This window comes from Pungitius pungitius, chromosome 6 (genome assembly GCF_949316345.1).
Source record: "Pungitius pungitius chromosome 6, fPunPun2.1, whole genome shotgun sequence".
Classification (NCBI taxonomy): domain Eukaryota; kingdom Metazoa; phylum Chordata; class Actinopteri; order Perciformes; family Gasterosteidae; genus Pungitius; species Pungitius pungitius.
In genome coordinates, this window is record NC_084905.1 from 9,702,102 (window position 1) to 9,729,554 (window position 27,453).

The 27,453-nt window shown below is 40.0% G+C and overlaps 1 protein-coding gene across 7 annotated transcripts; it reads left to right on the top strand.

Annotated features, from left to right (window-relative positions):
* Positions 1–27,453, top strand: ppp6r3 (protein phosphatase 6, regulatory subunit 3). 7 transcript variants are annotated; one of them, XM_037450726.2, is made up of 26 exons: positions 1–198; positions 2,678–2,851; positions 2,953–3,184; positions 3,740–3,926; positions 4,125–4,262; positions 4,589–4,654; positions 5,404–5,516; positions 5,732–5,845; positions 6,021–6,147; positions 6,299–6,451; positions 9,007–9,156; positions 10,412–10,476; positions 11,071–11,186; positions 11,449–11,534; positions 11,783–11,869; positions 12,226–12,323; positions 21,942–21,996; positions 22,377–22,507; positions 22,642–22,757; positions 22,966–23,188; positions 23,307–23,404; positions 23,567–23,765; positions 24,568–24,585; positions 25,790–25,882; positions 26,087–26,161; positions 26,403–27,453. In XM_037450726.2, exons 3-26 carry the CDS (start codon positions 2,958–2,960, stop codon positions 26,452–26,454), a joined length of 2,787 nt encoding a protein of 928 aa, XP_037306623.2. In that variant the 5' UTR covers positions 1–198; positions 2,678–2,851; positions 2,953–2,957; the 3' UTR covers positions 26,455–27,453. The 7 variants fall into 7 exon arrangements, with proteins under 7 accessions (XP_037306623.2, XP_037306626.2, XP_037306628.2 ...); XM_037450729.2 differs by having other exon boundaries at positions 26,090–26,161; XM_037450731.2 differs by having other exon boundaries at positions 12,244–12,323.

Below are 27,453 nucleotides of genomic sequence, written 5' to 3' on the forward strand. Positions count from 1 at the left end.
GGTCGCTGAAGTTGACGGAACCGCCATCTTGAAAAGTGCTGTCCGATGATCTACCTTTTCGCGCCTGTCAGAATCAGTTTAAAACGCGTTATTTTCTTACGCAATTTCGTGTTTTCTCAGTGTTTGTTTTGATAAGACCTGGGGCTAATGGCAAGATAAGCTACATGCTGGAGACTCGTTGTTCACTGTGGTCTATCGGTAGGTACACTTGCCAGCCCATACAGTTGGTTGGTGCTGAAGAGACGGTTAGCCAGCAGTCTGTAGATAGCCGGCTAACGTTAGCTGCTTAGCAAGGAACATATTTGGCCATCTTAACGCTATGTTGTCATTCGCTTTTGCTGTGCCTCTAGCTAGGACAGGGGTAACGCTACAGTTTTAACTTTCCATATTATTGGTAGCTAGTGTGGAGTTATAACGGTATTTAGTTGTCCCACTTGTCATCTAATTGGTGGTACTGTCCTAGCCTAATGATACAGGTAAGTTCGACGTAACGTTTGACCATAGCGATAGTTTAAACCCGATTTTACGTTAGGTGCCCAGGTTAGCTAACAATAGCTAATCAAGGCTAGTGACGTTAGCCTGTTGGCCTGAGCCGGTGCGTTTCTTTTGCGTTAGCAGTAGTCTGTTTTGGGCCCTGGTATGTGAATGTACTGACGTTACTGCAAACGTAACGTTAGTACTCCGCCAGTAAAACGTAAATAAATTATTATATTCAATGTTATCGTTTTATAAGCCAGGCTTGAATGATCATATTTTACCTTTTGTTTTAAACCACGCAGATCTGCAATCACAGTTAGCGATGTTATTTGGTAAGACAAGCGAACGTTAGGTCAACTGTTTTTTATTTTTATTTTTAAATGCCGACTTCGCGTTCGTTTGTTAGATGGCACGGCAAGACTGTACCGCCTGAATAATGTAGTCATTCGCGTTTACCGGCGTCCTCAACTTGTTCGGAATGCGATGTTAAACATCACTAAACCCTACAAGTCTAGGCTTATAAGCTTTTGGAACTCTGTTGATTTTAAGTACGGTTGTCGATGTTTTTTGGGCATGCGCACGGTGCTTGGATTGAAAACTGTCAAAGGTCAGTCAATTAGTACCAAGATCGATCTTTTTTAGGTCTCCTGATAGGACACTGTTACTGCGGTTCTCTAGACCTTTCGTATGGGTACCAAGATGATTGTCTTGCCATTTGATTCAGGGGTTAATGGTAGAGGGATACATTTTAGTCCTTGATCTTGACGCTTTATACGATTGTGGATGTATTAATTGTCCCTGTGGTGGACAGCTGTTTTTAAGGTGTTTCACCAACGTAATTGGTATAATCATGACTCGCACAATTACATTATTAGTTTGGAGTTCATGGTGGCTAGCATCAGATGTTTGAAAATTGTTTGCTTTTGTTTTTCATTTTTCAATCAGAACTTGAAAATCGGTTTGGATGCATGGTAATAACCTGGTTATAATACCTGCAGCTAAATAGTAATTGTCCTCTTTTCCAACGTATTTGATGGAGTTATTTTTTGTTTCTTGGTGGGTTAAGTGGCAGAAGTTAATGATCAGGTGCAGAGTGTATGTAGTGTACTTTTTAAATGAATAATAATAATATGAAATGTATATACATTTTACAAATATGTTTCAGCCGTAACAAAATCGACCTTTTGGTTTTTCCGTTTCAGTTGTAGCCTGAGGAAGGATTGCAATAATTAATGAAGGAACTTTACTTGTGTAGCTGTGTGAGGTTGATTTATTGAGACCCATTTTAAGATACTGAACCCACAAATGCCCTATAGCTGCTTTGCAATAATATGTATGTGCATACCTTTAAATCAGACGTGTCATTATCATACTTCCAAACTTTTTGCTTTTTTTATATGCTGCTCAAATGCTCTCCATGTGGGGAAGCACATAACCGTGAGCAGGTTGTTCTCTGACGAATATGAACAAAAACCCAGCCCGGAGTCTTCTCTTACTCAAGGTTTCCACAGCATCGAATCTAACCTCAAGCATTAACTTTCAGTCAAGCAAAGATGGCAAACATCTGGCCCATTCATATGCATAAAGAATGTATCGTACATTAATACGTTTTCTCTTTGCACTATACCCAATGTGCTTTCTATCCGGGTTTAAGTAATGCTCCCCTTATTTGGTCCTTAACGCAAAACCACTTTTGATTTTTGTCGTTCTCTGAGTTTGACACCCCTGGTTTAGATCCCGATGGGTGGGAGGAAACTCGTATTCCCGTCTATGAAGTGCGTTTAACCGTCTGAACCTCATGCCTCTGTGTTCCCATCATATAATTCTATGTGGCTTTCATTATTACTGCAATATGCCTGACCTTTTGAAATATTTGTGTGGTATGATACTCTTTTCTGTGGCATATACATGGAAAAAAGTAAGTTGGATTTCTCTACAAAAATTGGCAAACAATGAAACCTATACATCCCAATATTTTGTGTCCAGGAGTTTTACTAGTGTAGCAACAAAAATCCATTCTGCGTAATATTTCTATATTTTCACCTATTTACACATTCTTACAGCCTCTCCTGTTAAGCAGGCCTTAGTCCTCTGAATTGTTATCACGTGTTCAGCCTAGTCAGGATTGTATTTACTTACAGGTGCATGTGAAAGATTTGTTCCTTTTTGCAATATAATGACGTCCTTTTCTTCCTCACAGGTGTGTGCTGTTAATCTACTGTATGTGTGTTTGGTCAGTCTTTCCATCATCTGTCTGCCCCCGATCTGTCCACCTGGCTAACCTGGAATGGGCCACAACTCCCAAAGACTAGAACACAGTTATTTTTAACCTGAGCTCCGCTGTTTGGACTGACAGCCCCTCTTCTGCCTACCTGTGAGTATTGGACCTCTATCCTTAATGATTATACTCTGATAACCTCTTATGTAAGGCTGATTTTCTCACACTGTTGGTCATGTGTTCACTTCTCTTTAAAGCCAACATGTTTTGGAAATTTGACCTACACACCACGTCCCACATTGACACGCTGTTGGATAAGGAGGATGTGACTCTGACAGAGGTGATGGATGAGGACGATGTGCTGCAGGAGTGCAAGGCCCAGAACCACAAACTGGTTGACTTCCTATTGAGACCCCAGTGCATGGAGGACCTGGTCACCTACATCACACAGGAACCCAGCATTGAAGTTGAGGAGAAGGTCAAATACAAGTGAGTAAAAATTTAGCAAAGGATAACGGGGGTGTAGCCATTCAAATTAAAGACCTGTTTTGTCTCCTTTCAAGAAGTTTCTACCATTTTATTTCTAGTCTGCACGGCTCCTGTTGTCTTTGAATTGTTTTGAGCATTTGGTTTCAGAAGTAGATCCAGGTATATATGTATGGATATGTAAATAAGTGTGAGGGTTCCAGCATAGAGGATGTGTACATATCATAAAGCCCTCTGAGACAAATTGATGATTATGGGCTCTACAAAATAAATTGAATTGAACCGGAAATCAGTATTTAAGGCTCGAGTGGATGTATATCTATCTTCAGGTAATTTGCTCAAACTTCTGGTAGCCGTTAGAACAAAGTTTTTTATTTGGCATCCAAAGTTAATCAGATTGAACATTGAGGGTCAGATCCAGTTTTTCTTTCATCCCCTACTTATGAGTCCGGGAATCTAACATCATATATGTATTTGGTGGTGGCAGGTGTAAAGGTTAATCTACAGTTTTGTAAACTTCATGTTGAAAAAAATCTTGAAGCCTTTGCTTTCTTTCAGGTATCCGAACATATCATGTGAACTGCTTACATCCGATGTGGGCCAGATCAACGACAGACTGGGAGAAGATGAAAATCTGCTCATAAAACTGTATGGCTTCCTGCAGAATGAGCCGCCGCTCAACCCGCTCCTGGCCAGCTTCTTCTCCAAGGTCCTTTCCATTCTTATCGGACGCAAGCCAGAGCAGGTAAGACGGCATCCAGAGATTGCTGTATTTGGCAACGGTATCCAGGTTGTCCACTGACATACTTTTTCCATAAACGATGCCAAACCGCAATATTCATGGGTTATCGGGTCACATGCTGTGATGTATATTTTAGACCTTTTTTGTTCATCCTGTGTGCTGATATCAGTATGTGTATGGCTTGTTTGCCTGTGTTTGTAGATAGTGGAGTTTCTGCGAAAGCGGGATGACTTTGTGGACCTGATGATCAAACACATTGGGACATCGGCCATTATGGACCTGCTGCTCAGAATGCTCACCTGCATCGAACCACAACAACTACGACAGGACGTTCTCAACGTGGGTAGCAGCATAACCCTTTCTAGCATATCCCATATCTGTTCACTTATCTGTTCCCACAGAATTACATTTTCCTGTGTGATCTGGCAGAGTTTAGTAAACACTTGATGTCATTTGGCTTATGCTGTACAAAAGAGAATGCATGCCGCTGCACTTCCCGGATACATCAACATGATGTTTGGACAGGTCCAAATGTGTTGGCGTCTCGTCTTTGCTTCTGATTTTCCCTAAATAATAAACTTTAGTTTTATAAATGTTATTTTAATACGCTGAATCTTTAGACTTGCTACTTGCTGGATGAACATATTTCATCTGTCCTTTTTCAGTGGCTGAATGAGGAGAAGGTGATTCAGAGACTGGTGGACATGGTACAACCTTCTCAAGATGAAGACGTGAGTTTCACATCAGCTCTTTCTTGCATTGGTCAACATGAAAGGGAAGGTTTTGTTCAGTTTACATTTAGGATATATTTACTGTTGCTTACTGCATATACTCATTTTAATACTGTTTGATTGCTGTTTTTCTAATTATGTATTTGTAGATGATACTCCTCAGCAAATCTAAATATCACATGACTACCCCTGAACACATCACAATAACATTAGAATTTCTCTCCCAATACTGTTGTGTTACTATTATTTAGCTGATCCGCACTTTTCTGCCCCCATGTTGCCATCAGCTAATGTTAGCTAGCTCTCAATCTGAAGATGTCAATACTGATTTGTTGTTCATAGCGTTGTCAGGAAAAAAATGTTGTTCCGGGACGACCGAACCGTGTTGATCCCTGTACCTGCAGTACTGTAGAAAAACGACTGAGCCATATTGTGTAAGGCTGGGAATTGTTTCTTAAATCTTTGAATTCTATATTACAATAATTTTAAATTTTTAGTGCCAATTAGAAAAGAGAATTCCTCACCTTTAGTATCAGCTGGTTGCAGACTTTTTAGGGAGTCTGAAGTGCTCACCCCAAGTAGAACAAACTCTAGGCTGCAGTCTCACATCATCATTTAGTTTACTCGAAGTTGATTCAAGAGAGTATTAAGATTTGGGTTGGATTAATACATTGTTTCAAGTAATTCTGACCGACAACCCAGATTTATGATTTCTTTGTAATTTATTTAATCAAACTTTCTTAACTCAGAGACACTCCAATGCCTCCCAGTCCCTGTGTGAGATCATCAGACTGAGCCGGGACCAGATGTTCCAGGTTCAGGGCTCCTCTGATCCAGACCCACTTCTTTCCACACTTGAAAAGTAGGCATTCATTTCCAAGAGCTTAGACATGCAGAACTTTCAGTTAGTTAAAGATTTGGTTCTTATAGCTGTGGTAATTTTCATGTACATTAGTTATTAAGCCCATGTATGCTCACTCGTTAGATTTGGTTTGTCCTATGGCTACCGTCCTTCTTACCTAGTTGCTGACAAAAAGGCCGCTTTCCCTTCAACTTCATATCTGTCCTCCCCTACAGGCAGGAAACTGTGGAGCAGTTGCTTTCTAATATCTTTGACAAGGAGAAGAAGGAATCTGCAATCGTCAGTGTCATCCAGATCCTCCTCACATTATTTGAGACAAGGAGACCAGCGTACGTCGTGTGCGTGTGCGTGTGCGTGTGTGACGACATACTCAGTCACATGATTAAATGGGTTGTAAATTCAGATGATCTGATCTTCTGCTTCACTTGGAGAAAACACTCTAAGTGTGTTTGTCTAACCATGGTTGATTAGTGAGGTTTTCAAGACTCTGACTCTCCATTTTAGGTTTGAGGGTCATATGGACTGCCCTCCTGGGATGTCCCACCCTTCATTCTCAGTCAACCACAGCATCCTGGAGGCTGTGAGACCACGACTCAAAGACTTTCACCAGCTGCTACTCGAACCTCCAAAGGTAAAAACCATATTTGAATTAGTATGTTCTCGGAAAGCAGCCGAAGATGACTGTCAGAGTCCTCTCCCACATACTATAATTATTTAGGAATCACTTAATGTGTAGCCCAGTCAGTTGTGGATTTACGGAGCAGTTCCTTCTTTGCCAACAGGCTAACGTGATGAAGACAACGTGGGGGGTGCTGGACCCTCCTGTTGGCAACACTAGGCTCAATGTGGTTAGACTGGTGGCCAGTCTCTTGCAGAGCAACACGCACAGCATCAACACGGAACTCATTCAACTCAACACACTGGGAGTCATACTAGTGAGTAATGTTTAGTTTCCGTTACTGCCGTATTACAAACTACTGCAAGTGGCATTTAAATAAATTCAACCTTAAGAACTGAGGCTGTCACCTCAATGAGAATGGTTTGATCTGAGATTGTGTTATGAATTACAAATACTCAGTATTAGGATTAGGAGTCACGGTTTGGATCATTTTTGGGGATCTGCAAAGAAAAAGTGAGGAGTCAAATGTAAAGGAGTTCAAAACACTTTAAGAAAAGAACTGTTGGCTATAGTTTTACATGAAACCAAAATATTGAAGGTATCAAATTTGAAATGACATAAATCAATCTAAATAAAACATTGGAATACTCAATTCTGTTTTAGTGCAATATGAATCATGTTGACTTGATAGACTCTTCCTTTACTTAACACTGAATAACCCATTGATGCTGTAATAGCTTCACCCCGATCGCACTCTGCCACAGACCCTTTCCTAAATGCTAAAAGATAGCTTGTTGCTGCGGCTTTACCCCCGTCACTGATAGACCAGGATAGGGGCCATCCAGATATGTGGCCATGATTGATGTCCTGCCGTGTTCGTTTGGCTTTCTTTGTAAGCAATGCCGACATACTGTAATGGTTTTATCTTCCAGTCATCATAATTTCCAGGGAAGCCAAAATGCTCCCAACCTTGGAAGCCGGTGGCCTCTCATGCTCCTCCGCTTGCCATGACCTTTACAGTTAAATCATCTCCACCCGCTACACACTACTGCTTTTAAATCTGTCTACTGACACTTCAAATTTATATTCAGGGTAGGCTTGTCACATACCAAAATTAGGACTTTGATACAATACCTGCCATAAATATCATAATACCTGATACTTACGATACCAGAATTCAACACCATGAGATACCGGTATCTTATCTATAATAGTAAAAATAAAATAGCATCATAGCATTGATTATAGACACTATTTTGTCTTGCCAAAGCGCTTCCGCATTTCACTTCTGGCATCTTTTTGTTCTTTTTTCGATGAGCTTGTACACATGAGGGCGAGGTATCCCCTGCGACAAGGGCCTGTGAGCTCATCCCCACTTCCTGTCAGTCAATGCGTGCAGGCAGCTTGACAGGGAGTGCAGCAGTAAACGTGTTCTGATTGCACTTTTGACCTGTTTCTATAAAAGGAACATAAGCAGGAAGACTTACACACTCTTGTATTATTGAATTCACTGCCTTAATTGAGGAGATCTGGTGATGTGCAACTGTAAAAAAAAAAAAAAAACTCCTTTACGTGATGCAGAAGATGTGGATGTGAGCTACATGTATTTAAATTAGGGCCGGGACTTTAGCGCATTAATTACGATTAATTAATTACAATGTGAATTAAGATTAATTAATTACACAAATAACACATTAAACATTTTTTACGCATTTTTACACTTATTTTTGGCACCGCGGAACGTTTCTCACTGGATGAGTTTCGGAGGACCGATTATACTGGAGCACCAACTAGCGTTCATGACCTCAGACAACAACAAACCACAGTGAACATGAACGAAGAAGCTGACGAGACCGTGTCGGGTGGCCCCGTGAATGGGAAATCTTATTATAAAAAACAAACGGATGGAAGCGTCGATAAGAGCATGGTTGTGTGCAACAAGGAATTTGAATTTGAAAATGGGTATTTGAAAAATATGGAATTGGTTGAACAAAAATAAAAATCCATGTGAAAAAAATTACTTCTCACTGTTCTCAGGTCAAATATTTATGCAATTAAAATGCGATTAATTTCAATTAATTAATTACAAAGCCTCTAATTAATTAGATTAATATTTTTAATCGAGTCCCGGCCCTAATTTAAATACTATAACTACATTGAAATAATCATACACATCAAGCTCTGGTTAGACTTGACATTTCTGTTTGAATTGTTTTTTAATTTACGTTAGGAATTGGTATATTTTGATAAATATTTTAAACTGGTTTTGGTAGGTAACCAACCTATGTTGGTCACTGTCACCATACAGGATCAAATGTGTTAAATGGAACAAACTCAGAAGAACCTATTAAGATATTCTAGAATAACGTTTTTGTTCTTTCATGGTAGTCTGTTGAAGCAAAGTTCAGTATCGGACCATCTAAATCAGTTATTCTCAACTGGTGGGTCGCGACCCACTGGTGGGGACTGTTTTTAGTGGGTCGCGGGCCTTTGCATGTGAAAGAAAAAAAATTAGAATTAAAAAAAAAAAAAATTCATCCTGGGATTTTATTTTGAAGGGACTCTTTTTTAATGCAGCGGAGTGTCGTTTTCTTTGCCGCCTCGTCTGTCCATATTTTCAGCAGCGTGTGCCAGGTTGGGTCAAACCATTCTGAAATGGGGGAGACAATGGGTTTTTAGGATAATTAAACATCCTGAATATAAAATTCACCTTATGAACTTGATTTTGAATAAATTTGAGATGTTGAGAATGTTTCTCGATTTGGGTCGCGGCTTGTCATTAAGGGGTGATGGTGGGTCCCGGAGCCAGACCAGTTGAGAACCACTGATCTTAACCATTTCTTAAAGACCTGATTTGTTTTTTCTGCCCAGGATATGTATTTCAAATACATCTGGAACAACTTCCTCCACATTCAAGTTGAGATCTGCACAGCCATGATTCTGGCTATGCCCCCTGCCCCCACTGACATCCAGCCAGACACAGAGCAGGAAAATAACAGGGAGAGCATTCTCATCAAACATGTAAGTGGAATTATTAGAGGAAAAATTGATCTTAAATCTCCTTATGTGGCCATTGTTGAAGTTCTGCGCAAGCATTTTCTTCTAAGACTGTAGCAAACCAACGCTGTTTTTATATAGGTAAAAAATATACGTTCAGTGTAAACCCAACAATGCATTAATTGTCAAATTGGACACATGCAGTGTTAATGACACAAACTACGTCACATTTCAACAAGTAATCTGGGTGATCCCTGCTGTAATCTGTTCATTTTTGTTGGTGAGAATGTACAGTTGAAACCATAGGTTTACATACACTGTGCAAAAAGACATAACACTTTTTTTCCTCACTGTCTGAAGTTAAATCAGACTAAACCTCCCCTGTTTCAGGTCCGTTAGGATTACCAAAATTATTTTGCTAAATGTCACAATGAGAATATTTTAGAGAATTTTTCATTACTTTCTTTAAAGTCAAAAGTTTACATACACCAAAAGTACTGTCTTTAAACAATGTGGGCAAGCCCAGATGATGATGTTATGGCTTTTGAAGCTCCTAATAGGTTAACTGACAACATGTGAGTTAATGGAAGGCACACCTCGGGATGTCTTTCACATCAGCAGAACACTGCTTCCTTGTTTGAAATCATGTTAAAGTCAAAAGAAATCAGGGAGAGAATCGTGGAGCTCCACAAGTCGGTCATCTTTGGATGCAATTTCCAGATGCTTGAAGGTGCCACGTTCATCTGTGCAAATAATTATACGCAAGTATAAACATGGGAATGTCCAGCCATCACACCGCTCAGGAAGGAGACGGGCTCTGTGTCCCAGAGATGAACATCCTTTGGTCCGACATGTGCAAATCAACCCCAGAACAAAAGCAAAATGTGCAGTTCAAAGGCAATGTTACTAAATCCTAATGAACTGTACGTAAACTTTTGACCTTGAAGAAAGTAATGAAAAATTCTCTAAAATATTCCCTCTTATTATTGTGACATTTAACAAAAGTTAAATAATTTTGCTAATCCTAACGGACCTGAAACAGAGGTTTAATCTTATTTAACTTCAGACAGTGAGGAAAAAAAAAAGTGTTTTGTCTTTTTGCGCAGTGTATGTAACCTTCTGGTTTCAATGGTACATTTTACTGTGGAGAAAGCCATATGTCACTCAGAATACGTTAAATAGAGGAGGGTGTACATCAGGCATATTTGACCGTGTGTGTCTGCTATAAAAGTGGGCATGCTTAAATGGTGGTTTTAATCTTCGTATTTTATTCCACCAGCTGTTTCAAAAGGGCCAGTTTATACAGAGAATCATAGAGGCCTGGAGCTCCAATGAGAAGGATCAGTGAGTATTTTGCTTTGCTGCAAGTGTTTAATTATGCATAATGTCGTCATTGTGGAAGATTTATGACCGGTTCTGATTGTTGGGCAGGTGTTAATATTAAATGCTTTTTATTATTTATTTAACATCTCTAATCTCTAGACAAGGGGGTAGTGCTTTTATCAGTGAACAATTTTTAATGGTCAAGTTCTGACAATCCCAAAGGGCATGACCACACGTCGCAACCAGCTTCATTACTGGGAGGAGGAACTAGGCTTAATGCTGGCATTTAGGTAGTGACTTCCCTCAAATGCCACGCTAAGGCATGTACACACACACATACACTACTAGGCGAGTACCTAGTAGTGCAAAGCACTGTGTGCTATCCACAAAAGGTGTAATCTATGCACATGTCCTGAAAACAGTTGTTAGCAGAACGAAATGGAAGTTAGACTGTTTGAGAGAACTTAAAGCTCCTGCTGTCACTCTCGCTCTGCATGTAAGTATTAAATTCTTTAGGTCGTTCATATCACTGCTGGTTATGGTTCAGAATGTGATGCATGGGTTTCCTGCTTATAATGGAACATCCTGATGATTGCATTAATGCGTTTGTTTTAGGGCAGAAGGTGGTCGCCGGCGAGGCTACATGGGTCACCTCACCAGAATAGCCAACTCCATAGTTCATAACTGTGACAAAGGCCCTAATGGACCACAGATACAACAGCTTATCGCTGGTAAGGATTATTCTGTCTGCAGGCTACTGCGTCCTCATCTGTTATGCAAATTTGCAAGTTTGAGACAACTGACTATAACTATAACCTAGTGTTGCTAGTGGTAACTGGCTGGAAATCTTCCTGTGGCATGACTTGGTTCTCTCCCAGGCCCGTTTCTGTTGATCAACATAACTTGTGTCTTCTGAAATGAACACAAGGGCACCATTCATTTAAATTTGTGTACAGTACATACATTTGGAGTTGGTGTGTGTTTGTGACACAGAGCTCCCAGCAGAAGACCGAGAGAAATGGGAGGCCTTTATTTCTGGGCAGCTGTCCGACACAAACAAGAGAAACACTGTTGACCTGGTTAGTAACCACATGGACTTCAACACTGTCGAGAGGCGTAATTATTTCACTATATATGTTAGTTTGTACTGTGCAGTCATTTAGACAGTGTGCCATTTTTTTTTCTTTTCATCTCTATCTCAGCATTTTGGATTTGAAAGGAAACTGGCTCTAAAGCAGTGTGTTTTCTTCCCACATTCAGTGTTATGTATATACACCAATTTCTTGAACTGCGCATTCTCAGGATTCTTACTCAATTGTTTCTGTAGGTGAATACACACCACATCCATTCCTCCAGTGATGATGAAGTGGACTTTAAAGACAGTGGCTTTCACCAGGACTCCTCTCTACAACAAGTAAGACCTACGCAGTTGAATGCAACCATATTCTCACACACATAATCTACAATTATTCAGTTGTCTTTCTGTTTTCATCTGAAGCTCTAACTTTCTACATCTCTTAAATGTTGAAAACTTAACTACTTATGTTAGTTATAAAAACATTCACAATGACTTTAAATAGAATTGTCTTGATATTTTTAGAAATCTAATGAAAAGCATTTTGGCATTTGACTGTAAATGCATGTTCTTTATTTCTTTGACCTATTAACCTGTTAAACATTTCTTTTTGTGTTTACAACTACATAAATGTAATGACCACGTTTGTGTAGAGCCAAGACTATATCATTATCGTTGGTCCTGGGTTTTGCCAGGCCTTTTCTGATTATCAGATGCAACAAATGACGTCCAATTTTATTGAGCAGTTCGGCTTCAATGACGAAGAGTTTGCTGAACAGGACGATGTTGTGGAGTGAGTACTCATCATGCATGACTGTACCTGCTGTCTAAATATTGCTGTGTAACAATGAAGGGACAGCGCACTTACGACTTGTCAAAGGTATTATTCTATTCTTTCAATAATACCACTCATATTCAAAGCGTTCTTGCAAACATTAAAATCTTAATGTTATGATTAGACTATTCAAACTAATGCCATTACCTCAGGATTGCCTCATTTTCCTTTTTTATATGGCGTCCATGGTAATTTGACAAAATGGCTCAAACTGAAAAATGCAGAATATCAAGTCTGTGTTGTGTGCTGTCCCTTTCTTTCGTCCTTAGGGCAAGTTGGTTTGGGTATAAACTTGAGCAACGGTTGTGGGCTTCACTTTAAACAGTTTTACTTAAAATAGAGCCCTTTTCTCTTTATACAATATCGAACAAAATGAGTCTCTTTGCAGGGTGAAACAAGTGGTACATCCATACAAACGTTCATTTAATTGACATATTATTCCCTTGCACACACTAGATTAAAATGCACGTATGCATTTCCAAAGCGTCTGGAGGTTCTATCTTACTAAACAACTTTGACTCAATAGTAACAGTCTAATCAAAGGTTGAAATCATGGCAGATTATACTTTTTTTTGCTGTCTTGAAATCTGTCCGCTCTACATGATACCCTTCAAATCACCGTGTGTGTGAAATTAGAGGAATCATTTTATTGGTGTACCTGCTAATTCTTTAAGGTGAAGGTCTGTCTGGTGGTCCTCCCCTAACCATATCTGATTCCAACAAGGAGAGGACTTGAGATAATGTTCCCTGCACGTCATATGCACCCTGTGAGCTTTAAAAACATTACATACAGGTCAAATACTTTCAATTTTGAAACGCGTGTTTGAGAGTAAAATGATACTATTACTGCTGTTTTCTATAGAAATGTGCCAATGGGTAAATGCGTTGGGGTGATAGATTGGAGACATTCCAGTGGGTTGGGTTTGTAGGCTGTTCTGAGATCATGGGACTGGAGGTAATTGGCTCCATGTGTGGATGACAATCATTTGGATTGAAAAGGAAGCAATCATTTTTATGAGGTATTGGTTTAATTCAAGATTTGCATCGCTTACACAGACTGGTGGTATGTTTCCCCCCTCCCCTCACAGTTCAGCACACATCAGTTCAGGTAGCGGTGTTTCACTCCGCTGTCCCTTCAAAATAAAAGCACAGGATGGAATTTTTATTTTTATTTTTTATTTTCCCATGCAAAGGCCCGCGACCCACTTCAAAAAGGGTCCGCGACCCACCCACCAGTTGAGAAACACTGACTTAAATTCATTTGGGGGTAATTTCCACATTCATTTTGCAGTTTTGAAAGTGGCTATCTAGATTAGGTTCAACTTTATTGTCATTACACATGTACAGAGCAACGAAATGCAGTTTAGCATCCAACCAGAAGTGCAATAGTAGCAGGTAAAAGTATACAGATAATAAGTATCTTGCAGATAGAAGTTATATAATATGGGATATGCAGATATATTGAGGTAATATGTACACATTATACAGGTTGATTAGTGCATTTAAATGTAGGTAGACTATAAGCAGGAACTATGAACATAATTTACAAAAGGCAAATGGGCATATGAAAAGTTATGTAATACAGATTGAGTGAACGTTAAATAGTGCATCATAATAAACAGTAGCTGCCTAACGTTACTAGACTAGTGAAATGTTCAGTGCATAGTTTTTAGTGCAAACAGATTCCAAAGTGTTTGAGTGCAGGAAGGTCCAGTAGTGGTGTACAGTCTTTGGTCAGTGGGGGGAGATGGTGGTTGGGGCGTGGGGGCGGAGGTTTGCATGCACTGTAACGAACGAACTGTGAAATTCACAGTTATTAACTGGCAGCTAGTGACAAGTAACTAACTGTAAAATGAATCACAATATACTACTGTGAAAAGAATCACAGTTATCAACTGGCAGCTAGTGACAAGTAACTCACTGTAAAATGAATCACAATATACTACTGTGAAAAGAATCACAGTTATCAACTGGCAGCTAGTGACAAGTAACTCACTGTAAAATGAATCACAATATACTACTGTGAAAAGAATCACAGTTATCAACTGGCAGCTAGTGACAAGTAACTAACTGTAAAATGAATCACAATATACTACTGTGAAAAGAATCACAGTTATCAACTGGCAGCTAGTGACAAGTAACTCACTGTAAAATGAATCACAATATACTACTGTGAAAAGAATCACAGTTATCAACTGGCAGCTAGTGACAAGTAACTCACTGTAAAATGAATCACAATATACTACTGTGAAAAGAATCACAGTTATCAACTGGCAGCTAGTGACAAGTAACTCACTGTAAAATGAATCACAATATACTACTGTGAAAAGAATCACAGTTATCAACTGGCAGCTAGTGACAAGTAACTCACTGTAAAATGAATCACAGTATAATATCGTAATTGTTACTAATGTATTTTTGAATAGCTTTTTGATTGTGAAACAAATTAAAAATGTACCAAGATATTTCTTGTAATAGTAATTGTGCAATATAAATCCCATCTCCAAGTAGTGTAATTTTGTTCACGGGTTAGAGTTTGACCTGTAAAATAAGTGGTACGGTCTCTTTTATGGTAACACCGTTTCAGCTGCAGAATAAAATTCAGTATTCAATACAATAACGGCTGGTTCTATATCGGACTAGACACCACTCGATCCAACTATCAGGAACTTAGTAACGAAGACCCACAGACATTGAAATTTCTTCACTCCATGCAGGTTTATTTGCAAATGAAATTTTCCATCCACATTTTGGAGGCAAATTTAACAAAAACAATTTTAGCTAATCAAATATTGTGGAGGCTAATATCACATTTAACATGAACATTAACATTGAAAGAAATAATAAAAAAAATCAAATAAAAAAACAAAACAAATAGGAACCTCTTCATGTATAAATAAAGAAACAGTTAACTCCTTAATTTAAAGGCAAGATCATTATACAAGCCTCACCTCCATCTAATCATTTAGCAGGTTGAACATGGAGAAGTCCCTCATGAATGATAGGACGCGTTGGTTCATGCCTGAGCTTTTGCGTTTAACCAGTCTTCCGGTTTCCCCGCTCTTTTTGAATTTGGCACCACATTTGCTGGAGTCTGGGTTGATCCTGACAAGGAACCTAATAAAGGAAAAAGGATGTTAATATTTGGAATGAGCCAGTTTTGAGACCTGCATTTCATGTGAAAGTCTGTTATACAAAACAGACACAAAAGACATTTTTTACAGCCTTATATGTTTAAGGCTTAAGAACTGGCCAAATTACCTGGTGGCCCTCACAGAAATTACTGTCTAACTCATGCATACAGTATCTGATACTCCCAGAAATACACGGTCGTGTCAACCAGAGTCCTGCCAATAGCCTTGATGTGCATGAATGTGTGAGTGTCCAATGTTACTAGTTTTCCCCCCCTCATTTTTGTACTCCAATACTTGATACGTAATACTAATTTAGATACCTCTGAACAAATTCCAGCGTTGTGGCGGCTTCCGCCTGATACTCTATGTTGAAGACGTAAAAACTGGCGAACAAGACAGCGAGGGCAGTTGGGAAATCTGGTATGGGTGGTGAATGTGCGATCACAATACGGCCTTCTATCGACAGCATCCACCGGTTCGCAGACCATGCGGTTTCTCCTGCAAAAAACAAAACAAGAAATTCAATATGTCTGACGGTGTTTCAATAAGGTTTACATTCTTCTAAATTTTTATCCTGTGTGTAATTGAAAATAAGACCCAATGAATCATTAAATTTGTACTATTTAAGAGTTATCTGTATATTATGTATGTCTACCTAATTGTATTTATCTTTCTCAGACATTTTATTTAATAAGAGTTTTACCTAACACAATGAGCCTCGGGGTGGTGGGAAGTGAGCATTCCATCTCGGCATCAGCAGGCGTCGTTGTTGCCTGCAAATATTTCAATCTAGAATTTAGTTTAGGTTTTAATTATGGCCAACAAGCAATAAATAAAAAAATGTAATGTACAGTTCATGAACGTGCAGAACGATGCAATCGTGTATACCAAAAAATGATTTACTACATTGCATAGACCCCAGATTTCTCCCTATTTTGGCCTACTGTACAAGACAAAAAAAATGAATTGTAAGCAGGTAAAAAATTACATATACATATGAAAACTTACATCAGCTAGGACAAAAAGGCCATCGTCTGCTTCCTTGAAATATGCCATCATGACCAGCATCGCGGCAAGACCATCCGTGCCCTCTCTATCCTCCTTCAAGGCTTCTTTAAGAACAGTTTTAATGTCCTTACTCCACTTCATCATCTGACCACTGAAGAACTCCAGGAGCCTCTTCCCCTTTTTGTCCAAATCTTCATTCAGTCTGGTGTACAGTTCAACACCAGTGAGAGTGGTGAAGTGGGAAAGTAAAAACTTCCAAGACTGGAAAAATGGCCACCGCTTGCTTAAGTCCAGAATAGTGGGGGATGGGCTTGCATTTATGTCTTCTCTTTGTTTTATATATGTGATTGCCATTAGCTCCTCTACTCTCCCTCTCTCACTTGCTCTTAGCCCCTCTTGATTGAATATTTCCACCATTTCTTTCCTCTTTTCTTCAAGTGAGGCTGATGTTTCTCCCTCTGGGTTCTCCTGTGGCTGCCAGCTAACACACCCATAACTATCAATTCTGGCACATTTGGCAACTGCCGGCTGGTCATCATCACTGGTCTGAGAGCACCTGGGCTTCCTGAGACGGGAGAGGGTGTTGCCTCTGTTGACATACTCAACTCTGGTCTTGAGCTGATTCAGTAAACTGAAGTATCCGCATCCAATTATTTCTCCCTCATCAGTTTTATCTAAAAAGCTCACAGGATATTTCTGGGTTATACCTTTTGCTACTGCTGTGCAGTCTTTTCTTGTGGGGTTCAAGCAGTGTTCTCTCATGGAATCGACGATGACTTTCACCATGTGTCTGCGATCTTCTACCTCTGGTCTATTATTATTGTCGATGGCTCTTCTGAGAGTGGGCCTCATTTTGTCCCATGGCACCACAAAAGTGTCCAACCAAATGCTGTTCTCCTGTGAACTGGTAAAATACGAAATGCTGGAGGAAGCACTATTTTCGGTCTCAGGTAAAGATGTGGCCATGGTTGATGTTGTTTGATCTGGATACAAAAACAAAAGCGAGAAGAATATTTGCAACTATGCTGCAAGCTTATTGGAATCATTTGAGCAACAAACAACTTAAACATGTACATACATAGCAGAGCAAAATAAGCCACTACATCGAAATGCTTACCCCTTTTGCAGCCATTAATGATTTTTCTGCACTGAATCGGTGTTAGAAGATGTCCAATGTCTCCCTCCGTGATGAACTGAAGATCATCTGGTGTTTCCACTCCAAACTTGGACACCAACTCAACAACAACCGCCTTCAGTCTCTCATCATCTAGTTGTGGCAGCACTGCCTTTATCACATTCTCAATTGAATCCATTTATTCGTCTTTTACATGTAACACACAGAATGGTGAAGAGCAATCAAGTGAAGACCAAAGTTATTGTATTCATTCAATGGGTAGTAATCAGCAAGACTCTGAATGGTCAGACACTCATAATGAGCAGAATTAGGGATTTGTAGACAGTACACACCAAGATCCACGACAGGCACTGAACGATACAGCTCTAGAACAAAATGCACACTCGACTAATTGATCAGGATGAGCACAATTTTTCCAAAGGTGTAGCCAATATCATTTTGGGACACTACAACTGCCATGCCTCTTTTGTACAGTGTACCTTTAAATGTTACAGATGGTGTTTCAATAGTGTCTTCTGGACGAAGGTCTTTGAGCCTGACAGCCCTCTGAATGCCAATCTGGTATAGTTGGTCATCAAACTTAGTTGCTTCCCCTATTTGAAGCAATGGAGGAAACAAGCTGCCGGAGTGTAAATATGCTTGTAGCAACTGGTGTCTTTCAGCTAAAGTACTGCAGAGGTTTTTAAAGTTATGCAGTTTCCTAGCACACTGCTTAAAATAGCTGTGCTTGCTTTCAAAGCGCAATGTCCACAATCTAATAAGTGGACCAAAATGAAGGATGAGCTCAGGGTAGTGCACAAGGTAGTGGTGTTTGGCTTTTAGCAACTTTCCTGGAAACAAAGTGCTTCTTTGATGGAGGTATTCCTCAATAAGAATCTTGAGATATGCCACTTGGTTGGTATGGATCTTGGGTGCACAGATCAGATCAACAACCTCCCTTAGCTTTAGCAATAACTCCCAAACATCACCTTCAGGTGCAGTTTTGATCCTGTCCCCAATCATTACAGGAAGGAGACGCAAGAGGCACCAGTTTTGAGCAGCATGCCCACCCAGCTTTTCCCCATTCGGGCTAACCTCACATGGTTTGTTGTTAGCATCACTGCCTTTGAATGGAAAGTTTGAAATGATCCTGTTTAGCTGGCAATAGGTGAACCTTTTCTCAACTGTCACCAAGTGCTTGATGTATAGAGCAAGATCAACAGAAACAATTCCTTCAAACAGGTCATGACCCAAACAGGGAGGGAGGCCAGGCTGGCAAACATGATAATACTTCAGCTGATTGAAAACTGAGTCAAACTTAACCCCACCAGTCATTTCCTGATTTAATGACGCTTGTCTCACCAAGGTGTTGTAAGTTTCTACAGATCTGACAGGGCCTGATTTTGTAGGTGTTTGCTTGAAGGTATCACGGTCTATTAGGCAATACCTGCAAAAATATTTGCTTTTACTAAAGTTCTCCGTAAAACCTCCAATGCAGTGGGACCCTAGATTGTCCCCAGTTATAGCAACTACAGTGGCCTTGACAATGTTCCCATCAGGGCCATGAATTCCGGTTTCTTCCATTTCTTTTAAGTCATTAATTAGATTAAAGAAGATCTTTTCTTGGCCAAAGAATTTGAAGTCCTCTTCCCTGCATAAAAGGACTAGCTGCATTGGATCAATGGAAGACCTGTTGTGTGCTGCAATCTCCGCCAGGGTCATATAAACAGCTAAGATCTTGTGTTTCTTTCTTCCAGATCCAAGGGGGTTGGCAACCTCAAATGAATCTTGATACAAGATTATTGATATCGAAGATGGGGATTCCTGTAACAATTTATTGTTTTTGAGGTTTTTACCATCTCTTAGGTCTTCCAACACTCCAGGAGATGGTGCTGTGTCAGATTTTGCTTGGAGATATTGGTCTTGAACTACATTCTGACCAAGTAGTGCCTTCAGTGTATCTTTAATGGAAACATACTGGCAAAATCTCTCTTTTCCATTAGCATCAATACCCAGGTACATTGTGGTTGGCTCAACATAGTTGAATTTACTCTTGAAGAGAGTTTTTCGCGTTTGGTCACTTCGAAGTACACCCTCATTGCACATTTTCAGGAGGTCATTTTTTAGGAGTTTATCAATAAGATCTTTTATATCATTCTCAGGCACATTTAGCATTGTTAAGTCTTCATGCAATTTAGACAAAAGATGGGCTGTGCTGTAACTGTGTACTTCCTGGAACTCTACAATTAACTTCTGAATAACACTGGCTGGTAGAAGCATTTTAGCCTGCATTTTGAGATAAAATAACGCAAGACTGTTCATGAAGTCATTCTCATCTACTTGATTACTTGCGTTATCATTTCCATCATTCAATTCCTCCATTCTATCATTTTCATCACCATCCAATAATCTATGAGACGCTTGGCTCACTTCACCATTTAATGAGCCAACAGTGGCAGTACTTAAGTTGCAGGGAGATTTTGTTTTATGTTTACGGGTCAAGTGCGAGGAGAAGGATGAACAGACATTAAATATATTCAAACAGTTCTTATAGGGGCACCTCACTTGATTCCCATCTTTGATGTGGAGCTTAAGATGCTCACACAGGGTTGAAATGTTCACTGACACGTAACCGCAACCCTCAATTTGGCATTCCAAAGCATCATTTTCCACTTGTGTTTTTCTCACTGGTTTACCATTGACTGTGTGCCCATGGAATCAATACATGTGCTTTTTAATTGCACTGACTGTTGCAAAAGCAGTTGGACATTCTGCATCTCCACACGGAAATCTATTATTTGCTAGATTCCTGTGAATTTTAACATGTAAAATGAATGCAGAAATTGATGCTGCACTGAATTTACAAACCTTACATGAGTATGGCATTTGGACAAGTTAACAGAAGATTGCTAAAGGCAAACACAATTTAGAAACGGTTGGAAGTAAAAAACATTTTTGCTAACAAAAAACACAAATAAATTACTGAACTGATTATTAACGCTAGATTTAGTCAGGACAGAGCATGTTCAGGAAAGCATTTAACTTACAGGCAAATATCTTGTCTTTTCAGATCCAGTCCTTCAATGTTCTCCCACTCGTTATTTGTTAAAAAAAGTGGCATGAAATTTTAACCAGAAGATTTAACCAGCACAAATCCCGTAACTCAATTTAGTACGCTAGTTGTGCAGGGTAACTTGTTTTTCCACTCCAGTACTGTTGTGCTGAGCTGTACGACCATCCTATCCATTGAAATCACTCAGAATGAGCGCAGCTGTGTCAAAAAGAGAGGAAACGAGTGCAAACGAATACTCCACCTCAAGTTCTAACAATCGTCTTGATTCAATGAAGTTGCAGTTGAGAGCTTTACCATCTAAACTTACCTACTTGCATAATGTGGTATATATGGTGAAATTTGTAAAGAAATACCATCATATGTTAAATAAATAAATACACAGTACACTACTTGGTGTTCTGACTTTCTACAGTAATTTTTAGGTAACTGTGTTTCTCACATTTTTAATGACTGTGACTATTTGGTTACTGTGTTTTTTTACAGTACACAAATAGTTAATTTGATATTATACAGTACGTAATGTGTTGCTGTGATTTACAACAGTAATTCTTACTTACTGTGATTTACTACAGTACCTTTTTGGCTACTGTGTTATTCTAGAGTACTTTTTTATTTGCTGTGTTTTATACAGTACGCAATGTGTTGCTGTGATTTACAACAGTAATTCTTACTTACTGTGATTTACTACAGTACCTTTTTGGCTACTGTGTTATTCTAGAGGACCTTTTTATTTGCTGTGTTTTATACAGTACGCAATGTGTTTCTGTGATTTACAACAGTAATTCTTACTTACTGTGATTTACTACAGTACCTTGTTGGCTACTGTAATCGCTCACTGAATATCCAGTAAATTACTGTGATATTGTTTTACAGTAGCTTACTGCTCACAAACACAGTAAATAACTGTAAATATCACAGCGATTTTTTACAGTGTGTGGAAGAGTTCAATAAGGACACAGCCGGAAGAAACTGTTCCTCAGTCTGCTGATCCTTGTCCTTCCCTGCTACCATGGCCCATGCAGGGGTTTTAGCTTCCGTGGTCAGTTTACAAACCAAAAATCACATTTCTTTAATATTGTCATGTGCCCATAAAGCTGGGATTGGTGAGGGAGAGTTTTAGTTCCTGTTTCAGTATAAAACCTGATTTGTTCTACATATTCTGCTGAAGCCAGTCTGCCTGTATGTTTTCATATCTGGATGCCTAATGACTCTAATTTAACTAATCTCTCTTCTCTTTAACATTGCAGTATTCCCTTTGATAGAATATCAGACATCAATTTTTCACTCAATACAAATGAAAGTGTAAGTACAATAATCATTAATCTTGACTTCATACAGGAACGGTTCAAATTAAAAGCAGCAGCAGAAGAAAATGTGTTATTTTGTCTATGGCATGTTTAGTTTTTGCTAAAATCAGGTTTACCTGCATTTAGAAGCATATGCACCAAAGTGAGAAGAGGACCTTACTTGTTAACCTGTATTGAACCAGAAGTTTGGTGCAAAGCTCAGATATCAAGCAGAAACCTGATTGAAATACTTTTCTATATGTAACCGCAGATGCTTTGAGTATTATCTGAGGCCTGTGCTGAAGCTGTACGTGTTAGTGTCTATCCAGCCAGTTTGTGCTGTAGATGTTGGAAGGGTTTGACTAAGTTTGTGCCCTGTGTGTTTTCTCCCCACAGGCAAATATAGCTTTGTTTGAGGCGCGCTGTAAGGACAAAATCCAGCAGTTCGAAGACGCTGGTTCAGACGAGGAGGACATCTGGGATGAAAAGGATGTGACCTTTGCACCAGAGGCACAAAGACGCCCCAGGTCAGTAAAACAAGGCTCACTGCAGTGTTTCCCCTACCATCAGAACAGCCCCCCCCCCCCGCTTAGATTAAAATACCCCACTGCAATACCTGTTAAGAAATAACTAACACACATGATGTGTGTGTCCATCATAGGAGTTCAGGCAGCACAGACAGTGAGGAAAGCACAGACTCTGAGGAGGAGGACGTAAAGAGAGATTCATTTGAAGCCTCTAACCCCAGCACCGATGACCGAATGGAGGTGGACACAGGTCGGTGTACCAACCACCCAAAGGACGCGCTAGAACACGGGAGCGGACCTTAAGATTCAAATACCACTTAGCCCAATTCCCATTATTCATAATTGATTGCGTTTGGGATGTGTAAGAACTATAATTATTGGGTTTATGAAATGACTGAATGTTCAGTGCCCATGCAGGAGTGGTGGTGCAATTTTTTCTAATCATTAATATCTTTTAGGGCCTGTGTGGACGGCGAACTTTGATGACATCCCCATGGACACCGGTACGTCCACAGCTCCGGCAACCAGCCCCAACAACCCTGCTGCCCCCACTACTTTGTCCCCCCCACCCTCCTCTTCTACAGAGGACCTCCAGGAGGCTGCGTGGAGCTCCACCACTCCTCCTGCTACCTCCAACTCGGAAACAGGCTGGGCAGATTTCTCCAACTTCACTCCCGTCAGGTAAAACTTCCCCACTGACTATGGTTTAGTTTTCTGAGTGCTGCAGCTGAACTTCAATTCACTTGGCTGTCATTGAATCTTAAAGTGTTTTTAAAAAATAGAAATGGCTCTCTTTCAGCCCCAAAGACCCTCTGAGATGCAACTCCCCTGTTGCTATGGAAACCAGCATAGAGACAATGGACCCTCTGGGGGTCAATGCACCCATACAGCCTGAAAGTGAGATATAAGCAAATGCATGTCCATATTAACCTAGTGAAACACGTCTCTTTAAACAAGCCAAAGTCAATGCATTCTAAGGAGAGATTATCTCTACTGCTGATGAGTTTTAATTTAGAATGTTTCAATCCAAACCTATTGTCCCATCCCCCTTCCCCCCAGATTGTGATGGTTGGCTGGGTACTAGTGTAGCTTCTCCCCCCTCGGCCTCAGCTAAGGATTGTGGGAGACGTAAAGAGGAGGAGGAGGAAAGCGCTCCCTCTGAGCAGCGCAGCATCACAGAGACGGTCATCAACGGCTCCATGAAGGAGACGGTCAGCCTCACTGTTGATGCCAAGACTGAGACTGCAGTCTTCAAGAGGTTCGCCAAACATATCCACACACAAAAACACACCACGGCTCACCACGGGATTAATGACTATGTCAATAGTAGTGGTTCAATAAAAATAAAAAATAAACAAGGGGGAAATCTCTAATTCTCGCTTACGTTATGGCGCATTTTCCCCAACGGCTACTCCAGATGTGTCATTAGTCTACCACATCTGTTTTCCAGAGGAGACGCCGCAACAATCGAGCTTCCTTTTGAGAGGGTGTCGGGGGGAAAAACCAATGCTTAAGGAGCAGTTTCTATTCATATGCTTCAAATGGACATGGTGCTTTAGATTTGGTATAAACAATATTGATTATAAAAGTCAAACACGTCTGCAAACACTTCACCTTAGGCTATACAATTCAAAATACAACTGGTTTATCCTTAGCTATATTTGTCACCAAATGAGACTAGCTGGTCCACCTTAAAGGTCAGCCAACCTTAGGTGAGCTTTTGTCAAAGGTCTTTCTAGCATCTGTCATAAACTTCCATGACAATCCGCAAGACAAATGAAGTGCACCGTAGCTGTAATGCTAACCTCATCCTTACATCACACACTACATGACTAGAGTGCCGCTCTCTACTAATTACTCAACCTCACCTGTCAGCAATGCTCTCATAATTCCACAGGTTTACAGTTGGGTGTCCTGTCCTTCTGTCCCCATGTTGATCCTGCATTATATTGTCTGTCTGTCTGAGTAATAACAACTGTCTGATGAACTGAGCGACACTTACAACCTGAGCTTCCCCTCCTCTCTCTCTTGCTGTGCGTTGTGGGTGTGGTCTTCTTCAGAGTTTTGAAATCTTATCGGTATGTACAGCCAATCAGAGATCAGCCTGCAGCCGTGATGTAGTCTTGTTGTCACGTCAACCACCAACTTTTCTTTCCCAATTTTGATCTTCTTTGCTTTCAGCTCCTTTCATTATCTCCATTGTGCATGTGTTTTTATTTATAGGTTTATGGATTACTTCTAATAACAAGCTAAATGAATTAAACCCCACATTATTTTTTTAAATGACACAAGTGGAAGTGTAGTTTACTGAAGTAGAGTTTGGTTCTCATTTATTGTGATTTCAATGCACAAATTCAATGTAAAAGTGTCAATACTGGACCAGCACAAGCACAGCTGATTTTAAATAATGCATTTATACAGCAGTGCACCCAGTATTATAGTATAGTATAGTTAAATGTATTTTCATCCTGTTCTGACTGAACACACTTATGACCACACAATGAATTGAAATTATATTATTGAATGAAGTTTTTATCTCCCATTGGTTAGTTCATCTGAAAAATTAACAATCATTTTTTAATCAGAAAAAAATAAAATATGTTCATTGGAAAAAGCTATTCCATTAAGTACAACTTAATTGTAAAACTAAACCTTAAAAAACATTAACAACTTGTAGTAAATGGACAACATTTGATGTGCCTTTCTTGTCTTTTTTTTTATTTTATTTTTTTAAAGCTTTTTACTCTGACTGTTCGCTCAGAATGGGCGTGTCCCAGTTAATGACTTTAGTAACTTCTAGTCTAGTATCTAGTGATATTGTTTTTAATTGGCCACGTATTAGTCTTCCAGCACCTCAGCTGGTTTGGTGACTCACCGTGTTGATAATCTTAGATTCTATTTGGGTGCTTGTGGGTGTTTTGCTTTGAGGTCTCATCAAGATTATTGGTGGTTCTCTGACACAAAGCAAGACTGACGGCTGGCAATTTGGTTTTAATCGGTGTCCAAATCAAGTGGTAGGCCCGCCTACTATTTGGCTCTGAAACTACAAACGGCATCCTATCAAACCGTTGACTTTCTCCATTTGCTGTACATTTTGATGCTTCTCCGACATGCTGCTCCATTTTGACACTCTTTTTTTTTGCGTGCTCCCTCCTTGAGTCCCCCCCAGCATGCGTCACATGCACATTTCACCGTGTTCTTTGTTTCTGTGGGGAACGCGGTTGGTTGCGATCACCTTGTGTGGTATTGATGAATTGATTGCTGTATGTGTGTGTTTTGCAGCGATGAGGAAAAGAGTGCCTCCGTTGGGGAGTGTGTGGAATCAGAGAGGGCAGGCGTCAACAGCTCAGCTGCATCCTGCTGTCCCAACACGGGGTTAGGCAACACACACAAGACCTTAAAAAGGCCCCAATCAACTTTTAAGCAATTTGAACCTCAGTCATGTCTTCCTGAGTTAATTAAGCTTGTTGATCTTGGATGCAAATTTATTATGCAGAAATTACATCTATTATAAATAGATTATGATTAAAAATGTGATTGTAGGTATCTATTAACATACCTCCCATGTCGCCTTTTAAGCAGTGAGAAGTTTCGGCCCGGTGTCGAGCTTCCCAACGGTCCACTGGAGGAGATGTCTCCCATTGATGAGGCCAAGTAAGTCTGACTGCAGCCTCTAGAAAATTACAACCTTTTTATTTTTTTATTCAATCTAATTTTTATCCTTTTATTTAGCCCATAGCTTTTTTATTTTATACTGTAGTGTTATGTAGACGTGTAAACAGAACATGGTGTGTCATGCACCAACTGCTATATTTTGGCAATAAATGTTCCTGATTCTGCACACTGAGCTCCTCCTTCATTACGGTTACTGAAAGTGGACGCCTTGTCTTCCCAGACTGGACCAGAGTGCCGTGTCCTCGGAGCCGGCCGTCAACGGGCCGGCGTGAGGGTCTCCTGATGCCAGCTGACGTCCAGCCTGTTCTGCCACACAGGACCTCCTGCTGACCAACCAGCGGAGACCTTTGCACAGAGCTGTACCAACCCCCCCTCCCCCTTCCCCCAGGACCAGCAATACTCCTATTGGCTCACCACTGACGGACAAGACAGGTGTACAGACACAGGACGAACTGAGAAGCAAACTGAGAGACACTCAAACTGATACAGAATATCTTTTTTTCTGCATTTGTTTATATACTAATGTTCTTATGAGGTGATGTGCAACTGATATCTTGCAACTCGAAATTAAATGGTAATGTTGTTTTTAGTTAAAGAAATGATTGTATGAATAAAATATTTTATAAAAAGAAATGTATACAGTAACATAAGATGAATTCCCACAGAGTCAGAAAAACTGCAACAGTAGCTATATTAAATCTCTGTCCACCCCCGTACCCCCCCCCCCCCCCCCCATTGGTCAGAGTCTCCAGAGTCTCCAAACACATTTTTTGAAATAATACTTTTGTTGCAGGTATTATTTGTAAATGTTCTTCTGCATTGAGTAAGATATGACAAGCTTTTTTTTATGGGGTGTAATTATTTTTATATTTATTATGAAAGTAACAATGGTTTTGTTACTGAAGAGCTGGACCAAAACACCGTCCCTCCTTCCATTAAGGCTGCGTTGGTGCTGACTGGGGGACCAAGATCCAGTGAGACGTCATGGGGGACTAAACTGCGTCAGAAACAGTTTGAAGATACAAAGTGAAGCATTTTAAGCACTTGGTAGCTGGCTGCTTGGAGACAGAAATTCCTTTAAAGTGCCTTGCTCTCAACAAGTTCCAATGAACTGATGATGATTATTAGGCTCTGTTCAGACTGACAGCTGGGAAGAAAGAAAAACTACACCAAATGTGAGGCGGTGCTCAGGCAAAGTGGCTCAATGATTGTTGTAACCTGAACTCTCCGGTCACCTTGCTAAGTTGGGAAAGCGTCTTCCAACATACTGT